This window comes from Equus asinus, chromosome 4, assembly GCF_041296235.1.
Source record: "Equus asinus isolate D_3611 breed Donkey chromosome 4, EquAss-T2T_v2, whole genome shotgun sequence".
Lineage (NCBI taxonomy): Eukaryota > Metazoa > Chordata > Mammalia > Perissodactyla > Equidae > Equus > Equus asinus.
Window position 1 is genome coordinate 109,516,067 of NC_091793.1, and position 24,176 is coordinate 109,540,242.

Sequence of the window (24,176 nt, forward strand, 5' to 3'; positions counted from 1 at the left end):
CATACTCTTTGTAAAAATTGAATAAAAGTTCCAACCAAGTCAGAAAATCTTTTAAAGAATCCCTTTGGTTTTTATGCAGATAAAACATTCAAATAGAGGCACGTAATGCCTGGTTGTCCCTCTTGTTATGTCAGGAGTAATCAGTGGGTTCCGGTGGCCTTAATTTGATCCCTCCCTTGTGAAGTTCACCATCGGCCTTTCACCTGATGGTGTTAGCAACCCTTGATGTTTCTAACTGATATCCTAGTAACTTCCAGGTGACCAATAAGTTGTGGTTGTTTATTTGTTGTATAGTCTCATGGATTTTTATATATTTGATGTATTTCACTCCATTTCAGCCACTCTTCCTTTCAATGCAAATTGCTCCCTTGTAGGTCAGTGAGAATCTGTTTTTAGGTTGGCTGTTGTACTTTGATATGATCCAAGTAGTCTTTGATAGTATCCTTAGTTTCTGGCACAATTAGTTGACCCAGGTTTATTTTGTGTATTTTGTACTCTATACCTGGAATTAGCCATTTCTCCATGTAGTTCCTTTTAATGGGAAATGGTATTTAGAGATCACAATCTGGATACTTATGGATATACAAAGCTACTACTGGGTTATCGTTGCTCCTAAGCCATTCCAGTGGACAGAGTTAGGAAATGAAAAAGATCTTGAGTACTTACTGGTATTTGTATTCAAACATAAGATTGCAAGATTATGTTTTATTTCTTAGTTTTTATATTATTTGCATCTTTTTTCTCTTATTCTGAAAACCTTGGTTTCTAATGATATTAACATCATTACTATTTGCATAACCTACAGTATAACTACAATTATTTTTAAAAAAACAATATTACTACTAACCATAAATTCTTTTTGTCCTTAGAATATATGCCACTAGAGTTATACTGTCAAAATACTATGTTTTTAAGTCATTCGAAGTAACTTTTTCCTTGTGTGGTTATGCTATTGCTTGATTTATGGTTAGGCTCATTTGTTTGAGTTCTATTATTTTTTCCATATTTAAAGACTGCCATTTTTCCCTTGATTTATTTACTTTTATTATATAAAACATATTTTCCCAAAGTAAAAACTATGTAATGAAATAAATTCAGAGACATCTATCTTCCAATCCTGCGCATTTGCGTTTGTATTTGTGAACTCTAATTTGTTGCCCGTTTCTAAAAATTGGGTTGTTGGTCTTTTTTCTCTTCATTTTAAAGATGTGTTCATAGATTATAGATATTAGCCCTTTGTGTTATAAGTTGCAAATATGTTTCACCAAATTGTCAAATGTCTTTTTACTTTATGATATTTTTTGCCATGTAATAGTTTTTTTTTAATGTAGTTATTTATTAATCTTTTCATTTAGTAATTCTGGATTTTGACTCAGGCCTTTTCCTGCTCCCTGGTTATCAAAAAGTTCACCCAGATTTTCTTCTAATTATTTCTTTATTTTTTTAAATTGAGATATAATTGACATATTAGTTTCAGGTGTACAGTATAATGATTGGACATTTGTATATATTGTGGAATGATTACCACAGTAAGTCTAAGTTAACATCCATCACCACATGCAGTCATAAATTTTTTTTCTTGTGATGAGAACTTTTAAGACCTACTACTCTCTTAACAACTTTCAAATATCAATACTATATTATTAACTGTAGTCACCATGCTGTACGTTACATCCTCAGGACTAATTTGTTTTATGACTGGAAATTTGGAGCTTTTGACCACCTTCACCCGTTTTGCCCGTGCCCCACCCCCTGCCTCTGGCAACCACCAATCTGTTCTTTGTATCTCTGAGTTCCTTTCTCTTTTTGAAGATTCACATATAAGTGAGATCATATGGTATTTATCTTTCTCTGTCTATTTCACTTAGGATAAATGCTCTCAAGCTCCATCCATCTTGTCACAAATGGCAAGATTTCCTCCTTTTTAATGAATATATATATATACATATTCTCACAGTATATATGTATCTCTCTTACATTTTCTTTATTCATTCATCCATTGATGGACACTTAGGTTGGTTCCATGTCTTGGCAACTATTGTAAATAATGCTACAATGAACATGAGGGTGCATATATCTTTTCAAGTTAATGTTTTTGTTTTCTTCGTATAAATATCCAGAAGTCCAAACACTTGTTGTTTCTTTTCTTTTTGATAATAGCTGTTCTGACAGGTGTGAGGTGATACCTCGTGGTTTTGATTTGCATTTCCCTGATGATAGTGATGTTGAGCACCTTTTTTTCATGTACCTCTTGGCCATCTGTGTGTCTTTTTTGGAAAAATGTCTTTTTGGATCCTCTGCCCATTTTTTTAATTGAATTATTTCGGGTTTTTTTTTTAAGATTTTTTTTTCCTTTTTCTCCCCCAAAGCTCCCCGGTACATAGTTGTATGTTCTTAGTTGTGGGTCCTTCTAGTTGTGGCATGTGGGATACTGCCTCAGCATGGCTTGACGAGCGGTGTCATGTCCACGCCTGGGATTCAAATCGGTGAAACCCTGGGCCGCCGCAGCGGAGCACGCAAACTTAACCACTCAGCCATGGGGCCGACCCCTGGATTATTTGTTTTTTTGCTGTTGAGTCGTATGGGTTCTTTATATACCCCTTATTAGATATATGATTCTTCTAATATTTCTCTTGCTTCAGTTTTTATATTTAGATCTCTATTTGGAATTTATCATATGTGGTGTAAAAATGGGTCCAATTTTATTCTTTTCATATAGCTGTCAAATGTCCTACTGCTTTGCCTTCCCTACAATAGTAAATTAAAACAGACCTACAAAAACAAAAGAAAGGTGAGAAAGCACTCTGTTTACTGATATGGGAATATCTCCACCAAGATACAATGTTAAGAGAAAAATAAATCCGGGAGTAGAAAACATGTACTTTATGCCACCACTTGTGTAGTCAAGGCAGAGGGATGAGAAAATAAATTTGTATTTGCTTGTTAAAACAAAACAAACCAGACCCACACATATCTGGACATTGTATTTATAGCACAGATGGCACTTAGGAGCAGTGGGGGAAGCATAGTCTTTATAATAAATGGTGCTGGGTTAACTGGATATTTATATGAGAAATAATTAATATTGACCCCTACCTCATGCAGAATCTATTCAGATTTTGCCAGTTCTTTTAGTAATATCCTGGGAAATGCAAATGCAATGCAAAGACAACTCAAGATCTTGATTGCATTTTGTTATAATTTCTCTTTTTTTCCTGTAATCTGAAATTGTTCCTGACTTGTTTTCTTTTTTGTATTTCATGACATTAACGTTTTGTTTTGAAGAACTCTGGCCAATTATTTTGTAGAATCCCTCAGTTTATTTTTGTCTGATATTTCCTTGTTGTTAGATTCAAGTTACACTTTTGGCAGATATACCACAGAAATGATATTGTGTTCTTTTTAGTGCATCATATCAAGAGGCTCGCGCTCTTCATTTGTCTCATTACTGATGATAATAACTCTGATCATTTGGCTATAGTAGTATCTGTCAGGTTTTTCCACTGCAAAGTTACTATTTTACCTTTTGTAATTAGTAAGTATCTTGTGGGAAGATACTTTGAGGTTATGAATATATTCTGCTACTTCTCAAACCCCCCCCCCAAAAAAACAGAATAAAACTGTATTTGTGGGATTTTTGTGTTTATAAACAAAATTAACAAGGTCTGAGTATTTTGCATGTTTATATTAAGGAAAATCAGTTTTCGTGATATTAGCTAGTAATTTTCTTTCCTACCTAGACTTGCATATTCAAAGACAAGAATGGTATGCAAATAAGGTATTAAAATGCTTAACTCTCTAATTTTAAAGATGTTTCTTAAGTGTAGTATTGGTGAATTAAGTTTAGAGAACAGACATAGGTACTATGCTTTCCATGATACTGATTGCTGAGTTGTATTCTTTTCACGCCCTAAGATTTAATACCCATTAGGATAGGAGTAAATGCTGTGACACTTATCCAGTGCTTACTTGATGCTAGGCATTTTTGTGCTTTGCATATATAATCTCACTTAATCATCACTATAGCTGTATGCACTAGATACCATTGTTATCCCAATTTTTACATATGAGGAACTTGAGGCTTAGGAAAATTAATTAACATGTTCTTTTTAAAATATAATTATTTTTATTGTGGTAACATTGGTTTCTAACATAAGATAAACTTTGGGTGTACATCATATGTCGATTTCTGTGTAGATTACATTGACATGTTCTTTTTTTTTTTTTTTTTTTTTGGTGAGGAAAATTGGCCCTGAACTAACATCTGTTGCCAATCTCCCTCTTTTTGCTTGAGGAAGATTATCCCTGAGCTAACATCTGTGCCAGCCTTCCTCTCTTTTTTGTATTTGGGATGCCACCACAGCCTGTCTTGATAGGCAGTGTATAAGTCCACACCCAGGATCGGAACCTGTGAACCCCAGACCACCGAAGTAGAGCATGTGCCTAACCACTATGCCACTGGGCCAGCCCCCAACATTGACATGTTCTTTAAGGGCACAAAGCTGTTATGGAATAGAGCTGGCATTTGAACCCAAATCTTTCTGGTTCCAGAGGCTAAGTTCTTAAATATTACTCTATGCTTCTTTTCCTAGTACTGAGAGCTCTGAGGAATTTCTGGAAAATCTGATTGATTTCCCTCCCCAGTATTTGCTCTCGTTTTTATGATTCATTAGTTCACTAACTTATAATATTAGAGTTGATTATAGTATGTCATCTTTGTTTCATGTCTGTATATTAGATTTTTTTTTTTTTTTGCGTGGAAGATTAGCCCTGAGCTAACATCTGCTGCCAATCCTCCTCTTTTTGCTGAGGCAGACTGGCCCTGAGCTAACATGCGTGCCCATCTTCCTCTACTTTATATTTGGGACACCTACCACAGCATGGCTTGCCAAGCGGTGCCATGTCCGCACTGGGATCTGAACGGACGAACCCTAGACCACCCAAGCGGAACATGCAAACTTAACCGCTGCACCACCGGGCCGGCCCTAGATTTTTTTTAATTAAAGTAGTTTTTCTGTTTTCTCACTTTAATACTTTTCCAACATAAAATTTTATGTCTAATGGTATAGGTTTCTCATAGTATACTTTTTTCTATAAGCGTCATGAAAATTACTTCCTTATTTCCTTTTAGTTTCATTGTTTTGACGATTACTTTGCTTTAAAAAAAAGGGGAGGGGAAATTAGGCCTGTGAACTCTAACCCACCCATTTCCTCTTATCCACAGAGTAATAGTAGTGTATGGGTTTTATAATCTGGATTTTAGAGATTATCTAAAAACTTTAGGCGATAGAAACAATTACATATTTAAAAATATTAAGCATTTAAAGGATCGTTATCAAAATAATGGTATTAAACCCCACAGTCAAAATCTGTGGTTCTCTTTTCTACAGTGGGGTGCATCCTTTCATTCCTTTATTCATTCTGATTATGTGCCTACTGTGTACCAGGAAAGATCCATTTCTATGTCCTCAGAATGGTTGTTTTTATCTTGGTAGCTAACAAGCTCCAGATTATTGTTTTTGTAAATTTTTTTCTGCTTATAAAAATTTTATTTATTGTGCAATGTTTGAATGTACCAAAATATTGAGGAAGAAAATGAAATAATCTAAAATCTTATAATCTATGTGTTATATATAGTTTTTACAATTTAATGAACTAATGAGCCATAAAAGGGAGAGCAAATATGGGGAGAAAAATCAATCATATTTTCCGGAAATTCCTCTAATGCTGTTAACATTTTGAGATGTTTCTTTCCAGTCTCTTTTTTTTCTGTATATATATCATGAACTTTTAAGTATTATTTGAATCAGTTTTAGAATCTGCTTTTTAATGTTAACACATAACCAAATTCTGACATCATTAAAAATTCTTTACGTGCCTAATTTATTTATTCATTCCTGTTGTTAATCATTTAAGTGGTTTCTCCTTTCCCACCATATCAGATGATGCATTAAGCAGTTCTTGACATGTCAGATATAATCCTAGAACTATAGAATAACATGAAAGCATATAAATAGTTTACATTTTCAGTCATTTATTTGATAAATATTCACTGAATCTCAGGCACTGTGTTACATAGTGCAACGTGGCTTTTCGGAAAGATTGTACCTATATAAACTTTCACTGGCAGTGTAAGAATGTCCCCATTTCTGTCAGTCTTAAGTATTATCACTTAAAAACATTTTGGGGGGGCTGATTTGATAGATTAAAAAATGGGGGCTGGCCGAGTGGTTAAGTTCGCGCGTTCCCCTTCGACGACCCAGGGTTTCGCTGGTTCACATCCTGGGGGTGGACATGGCACCGCTCCTCAGGCCATGATGAGGTGGCGTCCCACGTGCCACAACTATAAGGACCCACAACTAAAATATACTACTATATACTGGGAGGATTTGGGGAGAAAAAGCAGAAGGAAAAAAAAAGATTGGCAACAATTGTTAGCTCAGGTGCCAATCTTAAGGAAAAAAAAAAAAATGGGATCTCAAAGTAATAGAAATGTATTAAATTATAGGTGAAGTTAACTTCATATAAATATTTCATATTTATTAGCTATTTCTTCAGACTCTGTGAATTATATATTCAAGACATCTGTCCATTTTTCTATTGGCCTCTTATTTTTAAAAAATTATCTGAACAGTTCTTTATGACTTAAAATATTTAACCTTATTTTGTCATAGATGTTGAAACTTTTTTTCCAAAATATGTTTGCCTTTTAATTTTATAATTACTTTTCTTGACATATTAAAGTTTTAAATTTTCACGTAGCCAAACCAGTCAGACCTTATATTTCTTATTTTTTTCAATTACTTTCATACTTAAAGTGCCTGCCTCTCCCATCCAAGATCTCATGTTTACCTTTATAACCAGTAATACAATGTGTTTCCTGTCTTAGGATTTGCAGTATCTACGTGTATATTCTTCATAGGGTTTTCTTATGGGATAATTTTTTAAAAATATACAGTCTATTGGAATTTATTTTTATCAGTAATATTGGGTGAAGATTTAAAATTTATTTTCAAATAACTAATTTTTTTGCCCATTTTACATCCCATTTATTATATACTAAGTGTTTGTATATTGTGGTCCTGATTAGGAACTTCCCCTTTGTTCTATTGACCTTGAAGCCTATTTCTGTGACAATACCATCCAGTTTACTTACTGTGGAGGTATGTGTATATCTGGTTGGATTAAGTTCCTCTCATTTCTCCCTTCGCCTCCCAGTTTTTCTTTACTGTTCTCACCTATTTATTCTTCCAGATGAACTTTAGAACCATTTTCTAAACCCTTCCCTTCATTTGTGATTTGATTGGAATTATTTTAAACTCATAAATTAACCTGGGAAAAATAGTTATCTTTATAATAGACAGTTTCCTCAACTAGGAACATTCTCTATTCTTTTAATTCATTTTTGTATCGTTCTAATTTTGAAATGTTTATTAAGTATACATTCTTAATTGTGTTTAATATAAAAGTTGCTAAGTTTTTAACAAGGTATATATGAATAATCATAATAGAGGGTATAATCTTCTTAGGTAGAGAGTTTTCCATGCATGTGGAAATTTAGACTGATTTTAAACAATATTTGAAGGTCACTGATAATAATAAGCAAAAAAATAATTCACCTCTAATTTTGAGAAAGGTTGCTTTTATTACAAAAACATTTGTTGACATAATGTAATAAAATAAATGAGAATCTAAAATTCTGTTAGCCCTTTAAGTTTTTAAGTTGCAATATCCTTCTTTTAACAAACTATATTTAAGTTACTCATTTGGGAATGCTTTTTCTTTTCTATACCTAAAAGTTCTGTAATTTGTTGGTCTTTATATTATGCTGCAAGAAGTTCTTAAGCCCACTGATTTTTGTGCAGTAAAGTGGTTCTTTGTGTAGAGGTGAGATTGGGAGAGTTTAAATGGATCCATGAAGTTCCCTCTAATTCTGAGTGTTTTAATCAGCTGTTAGATTTAATGCAGCATTTTGATAATCCAAAGTCATTTTTATTCTGAGTAGTTTTTAAAGGACCTGTTTCTTACCACTTTCTTTTTTATTAATAGGTCAGCAAGGATTTTTCAGTGTTACTTTCCTTTTGCTCTTTGTTCCCTTTTGTTTGGGTCTGGTTTCACCCTTTTTCCGTACTTCCTTTTTGCGTCATTTAATTCATTTCATTAAAGGACTGTGATAAAACCACAGACATACAAAAATATATAGGACCTTTTGGCCCTAATGTCAATCAGTTTGTAATTTACTCTGTTTCATTTTATCTGTCTCTTTATGCTCTGCAGCCTTCGCTGTCTAGTCTTTGTCTCTTTTGCCACCTGTTTCTTCATCCATCCATTCATTTTTCATTTATTTGTTTACTCAGCTAGTTTTTATTAACTATTTTAATCCAGAAATTGGGGAAATAATGGTAAACAAGATACAGTTCCCGTGGAAGCCTCTTTTCAGGGCACTAACAGTGTAGAGGATGAATTACAGGGACGTAAACGTAGAGGAGATTGAATAGTTAGAAGACAGTGACCATAGGGATGGCAAAGAGGGAATAAAGGTAGAGTTGTTAGGACTTACTGCCAATTAAATGTGGGGTCAGTAAGAATATAGGGTTTGGGATGCTTATTTATTCAGTATTCTTTCATCATGTGTGTATTATGTTTTGGGTATTTTGCTAAATGTTAGAGGATATAATAAACCACATCAAGTCTAAGACTATTGAAGAGAGAGCAGATTGGTCATGACTAGCATGGGAGTGTGTGTGTGTGGAGTAGAGTGGAATGATCATGAGTTGAGTTTCAGGCATGTTGAAGTTGAGCTTCCTGTCAATATGCAAGTGGAGATGGTGGATGTTCGGATAGAGGGTTCAAGCGAGTCATGGCTAGAAATGCAGGCTTGGGAGTCATCAATATATAGCTGGCAATTGAAGTCATGGGTTAGGGGGTTTTCAAAAAGAGTCATTAATATGAAAAGAGAGCGAGAATTGGAGGCTTTGGGTCAGCACTATTTCTAGGTGGTTAGAGGAAGAAGTACCTGTCAAGAAGACTAAAGTGGAGTAATCAGAGAGATAAAAGGGAACCTGAAAGAGTGTTTCACAAAAGCCAAGAGAATTTTCCAGACAAGACTGTTGAACTGTATCCAAAGTTGAGGGTCAGTAAGATAAGGATTGAAAAATGCCCACTAAATTTTGTAATTAGGAAATCATTGTTGACCATATGGGAAACCTTTATTGTGGGGATTTGAATAATAGGTGAGGAAATGGTAGCCTGCCTCTGATTTTCTTTTTCTTTTTGCAATTAACTTTGGGCTTGTAAAGAAGAGACGCTAGAGAGACAAGAAATAGTAGGATTCATAGCATTATTGGAGAATTAGTTTTGGAGAGGAGGACAAGGATATTTGTGGAGAATGGAGACGTTCAAAGAGCAGTCTTCCCCTGGCAGTTACAAACTTCACAGCAGCAGGGATTGGCTTACTCCCTGGTGTGTCCAGTGCCTGGCATATGGTATAGAAATAAGTAAATGTTGGTTGAGTGATGGAGCCTAATAAAAGAGAGGAGCAGTTTTTGTTCATCTCAAGTCTAGTCTGAAGTGTAGCTTCAGAATTTGTCCAATTCTGGAAACTTAAGATTTACATTTGTTCTCTGACCTTAAAAATTAAACCTATGGTAAAAAATTTAACCTTCTAAAGAAGTTTTAAAAATTCTTTAAGAATAAGATCTGCTTTATAATATAGTCTGTGTTTTTCATAGTACTGTACATTCCTAAGATTTATTACTTTGTCTTTTATAGTGTATTTTAAGTTCTGCTTTGGTTATTGTTATCTTTTTTTGAGACTAAAATGTTGAAGAGTTTATCTGAATTTTGTTAGTCATAAAGTTGAAACAAATTTTTGACAAGAGATATTAATCATGCCTTTTCAATGTAGTTTGTTTGAGTTGTACCTGTTCTTTCTTTATAATGTGAACATTTACTTTTTAGTGCTAAGTTTGTGATTCCTATTTGCCACCTCATTTGTAGTGAAACTTATTGTTTTAACTTCCATTTAATGCTTCATTTGATTTCCGTAATCTAAGACATCAAAAGACTCATAACCGAGTTAATGTATCCCAATTATTTACTTTAGTAAGATCTAATAAATTTTCTATGTAATTTTTTTCATCTTAGGCAGAGTCATGGAAATATATGAGTCTAAAAGATTATATTTTTAGACCAAATATGGTCTCTAAGTTTTTCTTTTGAGATTTCTCAGTTGCTTATGAAAGTTTGATTTCTGTTCCATAGACACATATGTGAAGTATAAAATGAACTAGAAAGAAGAGATTACATTAGTGTCTAAAGTGATTATGCATTTTCTTTCAGGCTGGGAAATGAAGAACAGCAGCCTGAGGTTCCGATTCTTTATCATGATGTTACATCCCTTTTGCTCATCCAGATCTTAATGATGCCACAACCCTTACGCAAAGGTGTGTCTTTATAATTCAGATTCTTAGATTATATAGTTTATATAATGAACATTCTCAAAACTGTGCAGACAAATACAGCATTCAGCGTGATGGAACTCTTTTGAGGTAAATAACAATTTTTCTATTATTAGATAGTAATCATATATATCTAAAGAAGATGACAGTGAAATAAAGGGTTTCTTTTTCTTTCTTGTGAGTCTATTCTTTTCAGCTTTTTACTCAATAATAAGGTAAAGACATGGGAAATCATTCGTAAAACCATTGTTTTTTAAAAAAGTGATAATACAAAAATGTGAAAAATAGATCAAACTGTCAGCTTTAATGCCTCCACTCTATCTACTTGCATATATATTTTGATATAGTAGTATCACGAAGTTATTAAAATGTGATGTCTCATCATTTTAAATTAGTGTTAATATCATACTACTATGATATTAATAGCATTAATATTATATTAGCAACATTTTAATTATTGCTTCGTAGTCTGTAGTTTTCATTTGAAGATATATAAAATATTCTATCAAATAACCATTCTCCTTTGGTGGAAAGCTAGATTTCTCTTTTGTTTTGTTTTGATTTTGTATTATTAGTTATAATGGAAAGAACACCTGTGGCTGTCTAGAAAGGCCCCATCTCACTTGTGAAGATATTCCTTGTGTGTACTTCCACTTGATCTTTTGATAAAACCTTTTACCTAAGGGTCTTTTAAATATAGTCAGATTGATATTTCATGCAAATTTGGATACTTTATAAAGAGTTAAATAATGTCATTAATAAACAAGCACAATATTTTATTTATACTAGCACTGTGAATTTTGGATTAATGTTTTTAATTATAAAATTCTTGTAACATAAAATTTGCCATTTTAACAATTTTAAAGTGTACAATTCAGTACATTCACTATGTTGTGCAACTATCACCATTATCTAGCTCCAGAATATTTTCGTCAGCCCAAAAAGAAACTTTGTATCCATTAAGCAATCACTCTTCATTCCTTTCTTACCCCAACCCCTGGAAACCACTAATCTGCTTTCTGTCTCTATGGATTTGCCTATACTAGATATTTCATATTAATGAAATTATGCAATATATGATTTTTTTGTGTCTGGCTTTTTTCACTTAGCATAACGTTTTCAAGGTTCATTCATGTGTACTGTGTGTTGTACTTCACTCCTCTTTATGTATTGATATACAATATTTTGTTAATTTGTTCATCAGTTGATGGACATTTGGCTTGTTTCTACCTTTTTGCTATTGTGAATGGTGCTGCTATGACATTTGTGTACAAGTTTTTGTTTGAACATCTATTTTCAGTTCTTTTGGGTACATAACTGAGAGTGGAATTACTGGGTCATGGTAATTGTATGTTTAACTTCTTGAGGAACTGCCATACTTCAGATATTTTTGAATATTACTTTTTTGGGCTTTGGTTACATGTATGAATTTCGTCCTTCATTTTGCAGACTGTAAAATATAAACCTGTGAAATGGCCTTACTGAAGCTGATCTCTTTGCGAAACTGGTTACAAATTGTTAGTTTTTTTTGTGTTATTTGGTTAGTTTTCCTTGGTTTAGGGAGACAGTTGCTTTGGAGTTATGCTGGTTTACCCCAACTGTACTCTCCTAATTATGCTAGTAGTATTACACTTTGAAATAAAACCATATTACTTTGTTTTATAATGTCTTCAAAATAGTTAAACATTTTATTTAAATATACATTTTACTTATAAGCATAATTATTCCATAAACCTGAAAAGCTAAAAGTGAAGGAAACCTGATATATAGAAATAGTTTTATCTCTATAACCAATATCTATCTAAAGAGAAAAGTATTTCAGTCAATAGTAAAGGACCTATTACATCAGTGTCTTGAGAGCTATAGCTGGTGCATCTTCCTCCTCCTCATCAGATGATAAGTGTTGGCACTAGCTTTAAGCAGAAGGGAAGTTAATGCCAAAGAGGATGTAGTACATTGAATTAATTTAAACCTAGTAAATTTAATTCAGTAGAAACGTATCCTAAAATTGTTTATTAAAATCTGAGAGAGATAAGAAAGTTGATTGGCTTACTTTAATAATAGTTAAGTGAATAGGATAGATTCAGGAAAACATCTATATAAAAATTTATAATACTGTTAGTAACTATACCTCAAAGTAGTATCATTTGAGTGTTGTTTGGTGGACACATTTAATCAAGAAATGTTTATTTAGTACTCAGTTGTAAGAAACATTGCCTGATTGAGTTCAAGAAATACTTAGTGTGTACCTGCTATGTGCCAGGTTGCTATGCTTCTTTGCCAAATGCTGGAGATACAAAGATGAATAAAACATGGACTTTGCCCTTGGGGAACCAGAGAGCTAAGTATTTAGCAGTCATTAACTTTAGTTAGAATTACTTTTAAAAACCTGTGATTTATACTATTTCTTAAAACTTCATAGTAATTCAAGATTGGATTATCTGTATTGTTTTTATAGAGCAGCTTCAAACACATTGTCTAATATATTGCTCGCTGTCATTGTAATAATGAGTTCCTCTTAGAATTTAGGGCCAGAAAAAAATTGCCATGTTTCGTTAAATTTTTTTAGTCCGTTACACATTGAGAACTGAATAGAGACCTTTATTTGAACTTTATATTTAATTACTGAGAAAGGCAGAGCTTAATTATGTTACTTTAATTTTCCTTAGACAGCTTTTTTTGGAAGATGGAAGGTTGTAGATTAGGGGAGGTAGAATTGTTAATATAAGTTTTCCTTTTCTACCCCTGTTGACATAAGGGTTAACGATTGGTGGTCTTTATTGTATCTATCTTTTTAATGTAAACTGTTTTTAGTGTAAGAATATGTATTTGTGTACCTATTTGGTTATTGATTGTTATTAGAAGAGGAAAGGAAAGTGAAGGAAATATTACTGTTTGTATGCGCCAGAATGTTAAATGCTTCCCATGGTTTTATCTGAAGGTACCTTCAAAAAACCTACTATAAGCTTTTTAATGTTCAGCACTGTTTTTAGCTTAAAAGACCTTTGTTATACCAATTCTCTCATCAGAAGCTTGAATTAATATATTAAAAGACAAGTGTTTATTTTTCTTTGATCTCTTTTCATGTCCTTGTATCCTATCTATTATAATACCCATCACTGGTCTCCAAAGAATAAGCTTGAAAGGAACTTCTGATACATCACTGTTTTCAGGTATTCATGTTTGGTTCTTTTATAACTTAGGATCATGTTTGGCTGTATATAACAGAGAAGAAATCCCAAATAACACAGTAAGGCAGAAGTTTATTTTTTTTTCATGTAGAAAGAAGTCTGAAGGTAGGCAGGTCAGGTCCTCCTATTTCACAGCACCATGTTAATATCCTTCTGGTGTGGTTCTCATCTTCATGTTCCAAAGTAGTTCCTAGACTTCCAGCCATCATAGTCTTGTTTAAGGCAGCAGGCTGGAGACTTGAGGGAGGAACTTCACTCTCTTCCAAGAAACCCTGTTGGAAGTTCCGCACAAAACTTACACTTATATTTCTTTGGCTAAAATTCTTCCTTCTTTTTGAACATCCAAGATTTAAAACATAAGATCATCATGTTTTTTAGGAAGAGTCAATTACTCAGGTTTGGATCACTATTGCTGTTCCTTCCCACCTCTCTGTCGTTGAGGAGCATCACAATTCTGTTCAGTCATGCTGTATAGGATAGAAATTCCAGGAGTCTCTGGACCATCGGGTACTCGTGATTTTAGACCGTTTTCTGCTGTCAGGATCCTATAAGTAGGACCCATGAAAGAGAGAGAGAATGGTGCTTATTATTTCTCATTCACTTTAAAAAAGGAAATATCTCAATTTTGCTTTATTACAAACCAAGACTTTAAAAAGAAATCGTTTAGTTTAGAATATCTCAAATATATATAACAGTAAGGAGCAGAGTTTAACGCACCCCCATGTACCCACCACTTATCGACTCATGGTCAGTCTTGTTTTGCTTGTACCCTCACCTGTTCCACCCTGCCTCCCACCTTGGTTTACTTTGAAGCAAATCCCAGACATTAAGTCATTTTATCCGTATAGTCTTTAGTATGTATCTAAAAGTTAAAGATTCTTTGAATAAACATAACCACAATACTATTAATTCATTTCAACATGGACAGTTTTGCCCTAATATTCTTAACTAGCCAGCCAGGTTTCAGATTCCTGTAGTTGCTTTTTGCAAATGATTTGTTACAATTCGATGTTTGACTTAGGATCCAAACAAGATCCACACGTTGGATTTCGTTATTTCTCTTTTAAATCTATGGGTTCAATCCGTCCACCTCTCCCTGCCCCCTTACATTTTATTTGTTGAAGAATCTGGGACTTCTGTCTGTATTTTGCTAATTGTATTCTCACTGTATCGTTTAATAACGTGTTCTTCTTTTCTCGTGTGTTTCCTATAGATAGATCTAGACACCTGGATTCAATTTCTTATTTCTTTTTGCAAAAATTATTCATGGATGGTGTTACATACTTTCATCAGGATCCAATTTTCAGTTGTCTCTTTTTGTGACATTAGAGGCTGTTGACGATTGCCTAGATTTATTCTTTAGTGATTTCTTTTTTTTTTTTGAGGAAGGTTAGCCCTGAGCTAACTACTGCCAATCCTCCTCTTTTTGCTGAGGAAGCCTGGCTCTGAGCTAACATCCATGCCCATCTTCCTCTACTTTATACATAGGACACCTATCACAGCATGGCTTTTGCCAAGCGGTGCTGTGTCCGCACCCAGGATCCGAACTGGAGAACCCTGGGCTGCCGAGAAGCGGAACGTGCAAACTTAACTGCTGTTTTGTGTTTGTTTAATTTGCGTAACTGGTATTGTGCTATAAATCTTGTATGTTTCTTACTTTTTTTCTACTAAATAGTATGCCATTTAGACCTAATCATGTATCTCTAAATGATGATTCATTCTTATTGCTGCATAGCAGTATTCCAGTATAAGTATATTCCACATTTTACTTACTCTTCATTGATGAACATCTAGGCTGCCTCCAAATTTTTGCTACCATGGGAAAAATAAACTGCTGTGAAAACCTAAAGTCTTACATACTTTAAACTTTCTCTGGGTTCTATACCTAGTTATGGGATTGCTGGATCCGTAGGACACCTTCTGCCTCTTTGCTTTCTAAATGGCTGCTCACGGTTCACATTCCCATTTGCAGTGCGTGAGGGTTCTTGTTTTCCACCCTACACTTGCAGCACTTCTTTCTCTCCAGTGTTCTAATATTTGCCAGAGGGTTGCAAAGTATATGCTTTTGATTAATTTAATTTGCGTTTCTCTAATTATAAATGCAACTGATCATTTGTTCATATACTTATTAGACATTTCAATTTTTCTCTGTATATTTCCTATTCCTATACTTTGACTATTTTTAAAAATTGGACTTTCTGTTGTTATCTTCCTGCTGCTTTGTCACTTTTACTCATCACAGATATCTTTTGACAGACTTTTGTTTGACTGTATTGCCCTTTGTGGAACAGAAATATTTAATTTTAATGTTGTAGACCTATCACTTTTTTCATCATGACTTATGTTTTGGAATCTTATTTTAAAAATCCTTCTCCAATTTGAGATTATAAAGTTATTTTATCCTTTCTTCTTTTATTTTCATAGTTTTATCTTTACATTTGTGATTCTAAGGAAAAATTCACTTAAGAGCCCCAGGCTAACATTTCTACCTTACCAAACTCTCGTATCTTGTGTGATCAGTAGGAGCAAGCTTTTATTATTGAGCAGCCTTGAAAGTACCGTGTCTCTCCACCTCCCTTTTTCCTATCACGCAATAGCACTATAAAACTTAAAATCTGTGCCATTGTTTAGAGTCTGTTTGTTTCTAAGATATTCCAAATAAGTATTGATCTTCCTTTGTTCACTCTCAGGTGTTTTGATAGTGGATTTTTGTGTTTTTTTTTTAAAAAAAAAAACGCATTGACTCATAGTAGATGTCCAATCCTGTTTCTCCTTTTTAAATTTTGATAATTGTGTTTGAAGGGCTTTGCTCTCTTTTCAACCTTGGAAGATAGCAACCTGTTGACTTAACATACACCTCATATGAGTGACTCCTTGTTTTTTTCTAAGTCCCAAAAAGACATTGATTTCACACATGGTAAGCATTCAGTAAATAAATATTTGTTAAATGAATAAATGAACGTGAAAACTTAAGCATAAGCTGTGACTTTAAACTCCCAGTTTAAATGTTTAAAAAATGATGATAATCAAGACAGACCACACAGAAATTAGTACTTTGCTACAACACAAAGCTAAAATTATGCTTACAGTAGCTGTCATTTTCTCCTTAGAAGCAGCAGTGAATATTTTAAAATGCAAATCTAATGTCATCACTACCCTGCTGAAAATGCTTCAGCGGCTTCTCATTGCCTAGTCTAGGTGCTATAAACCAAATGTATACAGATATCAAGCAAGTGACGTAAATAGTAATATTAATAACAATAGATATTTACTGATTGTCACTGCCAATCACTGGTTTAAGGATTTAAGTGTTTAAAGCTTATTTCACTTAATTCTTTTAAGGTAGGTGATATTATTGTTCCTATTTAAAAGATGAAGAAATAAAAGCACAAAGTGTTTAACTAACTTGCCTAAGATTGGAAGAGTCAGAATTTAAATCTAGAGAATTTGGCTTCATAGCCTAAATTTATTCTTAACAGTAGTGTTATATACTGACTCCTTGTGAAATAGTCTTTGGTTTGATGTAATTGGGAGTAGGGAACTGTGACACACTGGAGAATATATGCTTGGCCAAAGAGGATAATTACTACTCAGCACCGGATAATTGTTGACATGTAAGAATTTGGGCCCAGTATTGTCAGATCTTCCTGTTTTTCAAGATTAAATGGAATTCTGGACTTTTGCAAGAAATATCCTATTTTTAGATGTCAGTAACTAAAAACAACACAGGGTAAAGGCAAACCAAACATCCCTGCAGGCTGCATTCAGACGGGTAGTCTATAGTTTGCAACCTTTGATCTTCAGCATAAAGATTACTTTTCTAGCTTCATCTCTGAAAAATCACTACCCGTAGTCTAGTTACACTGGACAATTTACAGTTCTTGTAAGTTTTAGGCTCTTTTTGTGATCCTTTGCAAATGGCTTCCTCTGTCTGGAATCCCCATTCCCTTACCTCGTCCCATTCCTGCCTTCCTTATTATGGCTTATTTCTCTTCATCATTCAAGACTAACTCTTCTGATTTGGGCAGGAGGTTTTATTTTTTCCTTGCCTTGTCCATAGTCTACATTAGTTCCTCCTTCTATTTGCCTCCATTACACCCTGGACTTGCTTGTAGCTATCTGTCTCTTAATGAGCTTCCCTGGTATATATTTCACACATGCTGTCACAACTCTTTGCTGGGGAAATTAACATGCCCTGTGTGACTTTACTGGGAGAGGACTTTGAAAGTTTCCTCTGGACTCACCCAATCTGCCTTTTCCCTTTGCTGATTTCTACTTATATCCTTCTGCTATAATAAATCATAGGACTGTATGCTGAGTCTTGTGAGTCCTCCTAGTGAGTCATCAAACCTGGAAGAGGTGTTGGTGAGCCCCAACATGTCTACTTAGGCTGGGATTACAGACCTGTGCAAGAAAAGATGGAAGCCTGGTCCAGGGTGTTGGAACTGACTTGAGAAATTTTTAAAAAGTAGAATTGACAGAATTTGGTGATTGTTTTAATGTGGGGAGAAAGAGACAGGAAAATATCAAGGATGTCTACAAGTTTCTGAATTTAGCAACTGATTAAATGATAGTACTCATTTACTAGGGAGGCAAAATAATATAATGGAAGGAATACTGAATCTGAATGATCTGCATGGATTCAAGTTCAGACCTGGGTGCTTATTAGCTTTATTATCACAGGCACATCCTTTTGAGCTCCATTGTCCAATCGAGACTGTTATGAGGATTGGTGAGATATTTGAAGACATTTTCTAAGTTATTAGGTGTATATATAAATGTTTATTGTTCAGCTACCATTATTAAGTACCTAATATGTGCCAGAAGTTACCAGGCAGTTTACATATTGTTACTGTTGTTTTGCATTGTTATAGTTTTCATTGAGTTTTAAAACTCAAGTAGAGTACCTAAAATACTGGAATGTCTTTTTATTTTTTACTTTAGAAGTTCTATATTGTATTATATTATTCTTTAGAAGATCTGTATCATATTAGAAGTATATGAACTGTTGGGTTTTTTGTTTTCTGGGGGTTTTTTTGGTGAGGAGGATTGTCCCTGAGCTAACATCTGTGCCGATATTCCTCTATTTTGTACATGGGATGCCACCACAGCATACCTTGATGATACACACATAGCGGTGTATAGGTCTGCACCCAGGATCTGAGACTGCAAACCATGGGCTGCCAAAGCAGAGCACGTGCACTTACCAATCATGCCACCATGCCGACCCCTGAACTGTTGGTTTTAAACAGACACCCAGATGTTGTTATTAAACACCTGATGTCCAGTAAGGGGGTCTGCCAAGGTTACATAGCTATTCCAAGGTTGAGTGGTGTTAGCACTCCTGTCTTCTAACAATAGAGCATACTTTCTGCTATGCTAAATACCTCTCATTTACATATTCTGTAGATGAATAAAGAAACTTTGCTTTCATAATTTTCAGATCTGTTGGGTAGGAAATATAATATCACATTATAATCTCATTTTATTAACTACTTAAGTGTTGAACAAAAACCAGTTAACTGTGCAAGGAAAGGCAAATATTTGTGAAATTATCTTTAGTACAGAATGTTTAGATTCCAAAGAAATAATGATGTTTTCTCTCTCTCTCATAGACCACTTCACCTGCATTGTAAAGGTGCTTTTTACCCTACTGTACACACAAGCTCTTGTGGCACTTTCAGTTAAATGCAGTGAGGAAGATAGGTCAGCCTGGAAACACACAGGCGCTCTCAAAAAGGTTAGTATCTTGTCTGAATTTGTCATTTAGTAGTTTGATAAACTCATTAAAGTTGGGGATATGAGTGAATGAGATTAGGTGTTTGAAAGGCAAAATGAGTTATTAACAGTATTCTAATTGGAAATGGAATGCCTTCAGGCTAAAAAAGTTAAAGTTTTTCTTGCACAATGAGGTCTTCTGTATCTGTGTCTAAACTTTGACCTTTATCTCTTTATATTTGGGCAGTTTTGTTTTGCTTTTGCTGCAAGCTTTAAACTTAGAAAAGTTATAAAAAACTGTGTTAATACAGTGAGTAAGTAATAAAATGTCTGCAGACTTACCAATTTTACTTATCTGCCATCTTTTCTTCTTCTTGTCACTATCCCCCAATCACAATCCAAAGATGGCTTTTGACTAACCCCTGCTAAATTTAAAATTCTAGCCTTTTCTTAATTATGCCTCTTTAAATGCTACTTTTCCCCCACATTAGAATATATGTAAGTTCTCAGCAAATTTAAAGGAGTTCTCTTTAAGTTAAAATTATATAAGCAATTTAGAAAAATTGTGCAAATTTAGTTAAATGTAAGTATTTTCGATGGCTTGAGAACAAATGGGATACTGTAGAACCAAAGAACTGACTGAGTGGTTTGGCTTAGAGATAGGTAAACTAAGAAAATTACTTCAGTGTATTTTGGGAAATTTGATAGGAAAAATAATAGGTGTAGTGTAAATTAAACCTTTTGATTGGCTTATAGACTCTTGAGATTATAAACCTCACTAGAAAGTTTCTGTTAAAATCATGGCTACTTGTATCAAAGAAGAGAAAACCAGTATAAATACATGAAATATATTCACATAACCTTCACTTTTATCACTAGTTTACTCTCAAATCGTGATTACATGTACAAAAGTTTAGTATAGTATCATCACAAAATTTGTTATGTCTTCGTTAGGGATGTTGCTTGATTGGCAATTGAACCTGAGTACTAGGGTTAGCTCCTGCCACTACATGGAGATATAACTATTTTGATCAAGACATAGAAACCCTCTGAACCTCAGCTTCTCAATGGTAAATGAGAGGTTTGGAACATATGATTTATAATGGCCCCTCTCTTTTTAAAATTCTGTTATTCTAAGTTGTCAGAATGGATTTTTGTCTTTTCTTTGAATGATTTTTCCTCCTTGTTCCTGGTTGATTCTTGGATAATTTTGCCTTCTGCATTTATCTTTCTTTTTTCTAAATTTTCTTTCAGTTTATCTGAGTGTACTCTAATGTAATATTTGGATGTTTAGTATTCAAATCAAGTGTATTAGATTTCTATGCTGTGTCATTGTTTAGATGTTTCCTTAGTAAGCTAATCATGAAAAATTACACATTTAAAACATTTTCTGAGATAATTTGGGTCTAAATCTATTCATCTGACAGTTTGCTACAGTGAGTTGTTAATGACAGAAAATTAGACAATCTATAAATTGTAAATTGTAAATCTATAATGGAAGGACCATGAACCAATTTAGGTAACTATTCTGTCAATGTTCTTTCTCAATTTGCTAATTTTTAGCTATTTTTTAAAATACCTAATAAAACATTTAATATGAGGCAGATTCTTATCATAGCATAAATTAGAAGTTTATAACCATATAAATTGCTTCAGTGAATGAAAACAAAAATTATGATATTCTGTAGGTTAGTTTGCCACGTTTTTAGCTTTTCTACAATAGATCTAAACATTTAGATATATAGCAGGTTATAATTAATAGCAACAGCTGTATTTATGAATAATGAAATGTATCTTGACTTCCGTAACTGCTTAGATTTCTGCATCATTCATTTCTCCTTCTTGTTTTCATTTGCTTTTTCCTTTACTTCTTCCCTCCTTCTCTCACTCCTTTCCTTCTTTTCTTTCTTCACTGAGTCTTATTCCATCCCTATAATTCCTTATCCTTAGGTATGATAATTACATTGAAAACAGATTTTTGCCTAGGCCAGTCTGGCCTAGGGCAATACAAATATAGGTATTATGTATTTTTGGAAGGAATATTAGAGTTAATTTGATAATGAGGTTTATTTGTGCTGGAAAAATGATCATTACAGTTAGCATAAATTTTTTCCTTTTGGTTCTTTGGAATATTAAAAAGATTAAAAAGAATGTCAAAAGATTCTATTTATTTAATTGAGGTAATGTTGGTTCATAACATTATATAGATTTCAGGTGTACATCATTATAATTTGACTTCTGTATACATTATTTCAGGATTTCTTAATCTGGGGTACTTTCCCTTTATTTGTCTTGTTTTGTTTTGCTGGGGAGTAGGACCATAGCATTAAGCATATACTCAAAGGGCCTGTCACCCCAAAAAGTTGAAGAAGAGCTATAATTTAGACAGAGCATCTACCCAACACAGCATCTGTTGCATCTCTCAACCTTTGATCCTTTTTTTTTATTTAACCCACGTACCTTTTACTACCTCTCCTATAGGATTCTTTTGATTTTGATTCTAAGTCTTTCATCCATAGTCTCAGATAAGTTTTATAAGCCTACTCTTTGCCTACTATAAAATATGCTTTCCTAAGACTACTTATGTAGGAAGTTAAATTATTTTCTTACTTAATACTCTTGATGAAGAGAGTTCTTCACACAAAGCAGTGAATATTACATTATATTTGACTTTTTCATCTGATATAGTACCTGCTGTGTGTAAAAGAAATGCTTAAAATATATTTGATAATAATGATTTAAAAGATAATTATCACTCAATAACTTTCTTGGTTAAAGTTACAAGATTGTCTTTGTTTTTGGTGTTTTCCTTCCCTTTAGCCTAATGCTATAGTTGGATATTTGCTATCCTATTCTGATTCTGTCTACCTGCTTATCTCCTTACACTGTGTTTTGTGACCCCTTTCTCCCTGTTTTTCTTTTTTCAGGTATGAGGGCCTTCTTGAGGATTTCTTGGGGGTGGGGGTGGGGTCTTGTGGCTACGAAGTCCCTCAGCTTTTCTTTGTCTGGGAAAGATTTAATTTCTCCCTCATAGCTGAAGGATATTTTTGCTGGATAGAGTATTCTTGGCTGAAGATTCTTGTCTTTTAAAGATTTAAATATGTCGTTCCATTCTGTCCTAGCTTGTAAGATTTCTGCAGAGAAATCTGCTGAAAGCCTGGTAGGGGTTCCTTTGTAGGTTATTTTCTTCTGCTTTGCTGCCCTTAGTATTCTTTCTTTGTCATTCATTTTTGCCAGTTTTACTACTATATGCCTTGCAGTAGGTCTTTTTACATTGACAAATCTAGGAGATCTGGAAGCCTCTTCAACCTGTATTTCCCTCTGTTTCCCTAGATTTGGGAAGTCCTCTGCTGTTATTTCTTTGAACACGCTTTCTGCTCCATTCTCCTTCTCTTCTCCTTCTTGAATACCTATAATTCTTATGTTGCATTCCCTCATTGAATCAGATAATTCTCCGAGGCTTTCTTCATTTCTTTTTAGTCTTAGCTCTCCCTCCTCCTCTGTCTGGAGCATTTCAGCATGTCTATCTTCGATTATGCTAATAAGCTCCTCTATGAGGTCCACTCGAGCGTTCAGGGAATCCGTATTTTGTTTCGTCTCTAATATTTCCGATTGATTCTTCTTTATAGTTTCAGTCTCTTTTGTGAAGTAGCTCCTGAACTCGTTGAATTGTTTCTCTACATTCTCTTTTACCTCGTTGAGTTTTTTGATGATAGCTATTTTTAATTCATTGTCATTTAGCTTACATATTTCTGTGTCCTCAGGACTGAGTTCTAGGCCCTTGTTGCTTTCTCTCTGGTTTGGAGATTTAATATAGTGTCTGATGTTGGAAGGTTGGGTCTTTCTCTGTCTGATATTATTTGATTGTAGTTACAACCTATTGCCACTGGGTGGGGGTCGAGAGCCATGTATTCTGAGCCCTCCGCCTGCAGCTGAGATGGCATGGGGTGAGTGGGGGGAGGGGCACTTTCTCCTGCGTGCACTCCAGACTTTCTCAATCAGCTCTCCCTATGTGATCTCTTGGGGTGTTGGCTTGATGAGGTCACCCCCCACCCCACCCCCCACCCCTCAAAAGCTTTCACCCCATTAGAGAGCTTCCCTCTAGGCTGCAGGGGCCCTAGGGAGTCCTTGGCGATCCTGCTAACCAGTGTCACCTCCACCGCTCCTTCCCTCATGGATCCTCCCACGGTGGTGATCACAAGAGGAGGGAGGGAAGATCTCTCTTACCCCGGTCCAGCTCCTGGGAGGGGGGGCTCCAGCCTCTCCGCTCTCCATCATGTGGCTGCATGTCTCTCTAAGGTTTTTGTATTATGTTAGGGTGTCCTCTGTTGGAATATGGCTGTCCCTTTTTGTTGTATGTTGGAGGAGAGAGAGTCATGGGCAAGTTCACCCGCTGTGATACTGACATCACTCCTCAGTAACTTTCTTGGGTGATCTGAACATCATTTATTTTTATTGGAGGGTATTTTTCCCATAAGTCAGAAAGTAGTATTCTTTGAAGTACTTTTCTGTTGTTATACTCTGAAGAATATATTGAAGAATATACTCAGAAGAATATATTGAATTCAGAAAGCTTTTAGACTGAATTGTATATCTTCAGAACCTTATATATGTCATATTGATTATTAAGTAGAAAATCCGTGGTAATAGTTTTTTTTGAGTTTTCTATATTTGAGTTTAAATGAACTCTGCCTATTTAAGAACTACTCTGATTTATTCAATTTTATAACATGTTGCTGTTTTGATATTCTGTGGAATACTTACAAATTATATGTAACCTATAGGTCAACATATTTGGCAAGTGATC

At 34.3% G+C, this 24,176-nt stretch overlaps 1 protein-coding gene across 7 annotated transcripts in view; it reads left to right on the forward strand.

Moving 5' to 3' along the window:
- UBR3 (ubiquitin protein ligase E3 component n-recognin 3) overlaps positions 1–24,176 on the forward strand; it is a 229,898-nt gene that overhangs the window by 182,599 nt on the left and 23,123 nt on the right. For all 7 annotated transcript variants that reach the window (XR_011502861.1, XM_070508074.1, XM_070508076.1 and 4 more), the window contains 2 exons: positions 10,342–10,445; positions 19,267–19,391. Coding sequence is in view for 6 of the 7 variants with exons in the window: in XM_070508074.1 (XP_070364175.1) it covers positions 10,342–10,445; positions 19,267–19,391 (229 nt within the window). In the remaining variant the exon portion in view is untranslated. The remainder of the gene's footprint in view (positions 1–10,341; positions 10,446–19,266; positions 19,392–24,176) is intronic.